Raw genomic sequence first — 2,986 nt, forward strand, 5'->3', positions numbered from 1 at the left:
TCTCTTCCCTCCTTCAACTATACAACTCCACTTCATCTCTTTTACATATTGAACAATTATTTAGTATCTGATTTTAACAGAAAGTTTCCATGGTAAGGGGGAAAATCTTGAATAATATTTCCATGTTATTATACCTACTAGATAGAAATATGTAAAAATATTATATGTTACCATCATACAGAGAAGGGAATTTTCTTTCCACAAAAGACTCTTCCCAGGGCTTCCTTCATGTCTCTGTTCCTGAGGCTGTAGATGAAGGGATTCAGCATGGGTGTGACCACAGTGTACATCATAGCCATGACAGTCTCCTTCACAGCAGAATTATTAGCTGATGGGCATAAATACAGACCAATAATTGCCCCATAGAAGAGAGACACCACTGAGAGGTGGGAGCCACAAGTGGAGAATGCCTTGCGGAATCCCCTGGTAGAAGGGACCTTAAGGATGGAGGACACAATCCGTGCATAAGACATGACAATGAGTAGGAATGGTATGACGACAATGGGCCCTCCTATGATAAATATCACCAACTCATTAACCCAAGTGTCAGAGCAGGCCAGCTTCAGCAGGGCAGACATATCACAGAAAAAGTGGGGGATTATGTTGTCTGCACAGAAACACAATCTGGCCATGAGCAGGGTGTGCAACATGGCATGGACAGTAGTCAGCACCCAGGACAGCACCAGCAGGGAGAGACAGAGCTTGGGGCTCATGATGGTGGTGTAGTGCAGAGGGAAACAGATAGCCACATAGCGGTCATAGGCCATGGCCACCAGGAGGAAGCTCTCCAGGTCTCCAAAAAATAGAAAGAAGTACATCTGGGTCAGGCAGCCAGCATATGGGATGGATGGGACTTGGCTCTGCATGTTCTGCAGCAATTTGGGCATTGTGACGGAGGAAAAACAGAAGTCAGAGAAGGACAAATTGCTAAGAAACAAATACATGGGCGTGTGGAGGTGGGAGTCCAGGCGAATGAGGACGATGATGAGAAGGTTCCCCATGACAGTGGTAACATACATGACTAGAAACAGGGCATAGAACTGGTCTCGCAGCTCTGACTTGATGGGTGGGCCCATGAGGAGGAATTCTAAGATGACAGTTTGATTCTTTCCTGTCATGCTCTGTCTTCAGTATCTTTAGGAGGAAATTATAGTTTCCATTAAAACCTGAATTTTAAAATGAACATATTTCTATAATACATGGCCTGCTGGGTGCTCAGCAAAGATACTTTATATCACTCTTATAACAATAATCACCATTTCTATACACAAAATTTCTAACATCACAATCTCTATGACTGGAAATGACTTTTCTTCATTTCTTTTTAACGTGTAACAATATCTAGAATTTTATAAAAACAATCTTATCCATTATCTTCTGAGACACATATATATTGGTTTCCCTCATACCTACCTGACCAGGTATCCTCCGTAACTCTGATTGGTTTCTGTTTTGTCAATGTCTTCATGTTGGTGTTCCAGGGTTTTTCCATAAACACTATTCTCTTACAATAGTACCTATACAACCAAGAAAAACTCATCTACTCTAATGGATGTGATAACATTTAATCCTCAGATGTAGATGGACTCTCTAACCTATATCCTATCTACCTAGTTGCTTACTGATTATCTTCCCTTAGACATAACATATGCATTTTAAGCTCAGCAGATCCCAAGAGAAACTCATGATCTTACCCTGTCCATCTCCCAGTCCCAATTCCCCCCCACTGGAGGTCCCCATAGCTTAGTAAAAAGGAACCCAGGTGTTCTGGTCATATACTTCAAGTTTTCTTTCATTCCTTCCTTTCTCTCATCATCAATATCCAATCTGTTAACACATCCTAAAGATGCTGCCATGTAAATCCCTTTCTCATTCATCCACTCCTTATCTCAACCATGAATACCCTGGTTAGACTGACATCATGTATTGTCTGTACTATTGGAACAAGCTCTTCACTAATATCCATGCATCCATGCTTAAATACTCTCCTTTAATATCCTTTGTTTACACTATGACATTATAAGGTGAAAATCTGATAATCATTCTGCCTAAAGTCTTAATAGATTCTCATAGCTCTTAAGATAAAGGCAAAATTCCTATCAAGGGCATAAAAGGTGCTTCATGACCTGACCCTGGCCTATGTCCACAGCTTCACACAGTGACACACACTCACCTTTTCAGAAATGCTGGACTTGAAAGTCACAATTTCTGGCCTCCAGCCTTTTCTACCTGCTGGCCCTCCTGAGAAGCATTTTCCTCCCTCTGCTCCTCTTCACCTGGCTTTCCCCTACTTATCCTTCAGGCATATGACACAGCACTTACCCAGCTATACCTCTCCTGTCCCCTTCAGACCAAGTGAGAACATGCTCCTATGTTTCTATGACATCCAGTGCTTGTCCCTAGAGCACTAACTGCCCATGGAATTGTTTATAGCTACCTCCCTACTGAATTGCAGACTACATGCAGGAAAGGCTGTGCCTGCCTTCATGACTACAAAAGTGCCAGCACCTGGCAGGGTGCCTGGATGTAGCCAGTGTTTCATAAATATTTATTGTCTGTGCTTCAGGCTGAGTCATGCATTCCTTCAACTTCAATGATTTTTTTAAATTTATTTTTGAGAGACAGAGAGAGACAGCATGAGCAGGGGAAATTTAGAGAGAGAGGGAGACACAGAATCCGAAGCAGGCTCCAGACTCTGAGCTAACTGTCAGCAGAGAGCCCAATGCGGGGCTTGAACCCACGAGCCACAAGATCATGACCTGAGCTGAAGATGGACACTTAACCAACTGAGCCACCCAGACACCCCCTTTTTTTGTAATTTTTTTATTTTTGAGAGACAAAGAGAGAAAACAAGAGCAGGGGTTGTCAACTTTAAAGACAGTAGACTCCTGAGGAATTTGGGTGGTTCAGTTGGTTCAGTGTCCGACTCTTGATTTTAGTTCAGGTCATGAATCCAGAGTCATCAGATAGAGCTCTGCTTTGGGCT

General features: G+C 42.6%; 1 protein-coding gene across 1 annotated transcript; it reads right to left on the reverse strand.

The window, feature by feature from the left end:
* Window positions 1-173: 173 nt before the first annotated feature.
* LOC115282183 (olfactory receptor-like protein DTMT) lies at window positions 174-1,118 on the reverse strand. Its single transcript, XM_029928040.1, has one exon. It carries the CDS (start codon window positions 1,116-1,118, stop codon window positions 174-176), a length of 945 nt encoding a protein of 314 aa, XP_029783900.1.
* Between the last annotated feature and the right edge of the window lie 1,868 nt (window positions 1,119-2,986).

Source organism: Suricata suricatta, chromosome 17, assembly GCF_006229205.1.
Source record: "Suricata suricatta isolate VVHF042 chromosome 17, meerkat_22Aug2017_6uvM2_HiC, whole genome shotgun sequence".
Lineage (NCBI taxonomy): Eukaryota > Metazoa > Chordata > Mammalia > Carnivora > Herpestidae > Suricata > Suricata suricatta.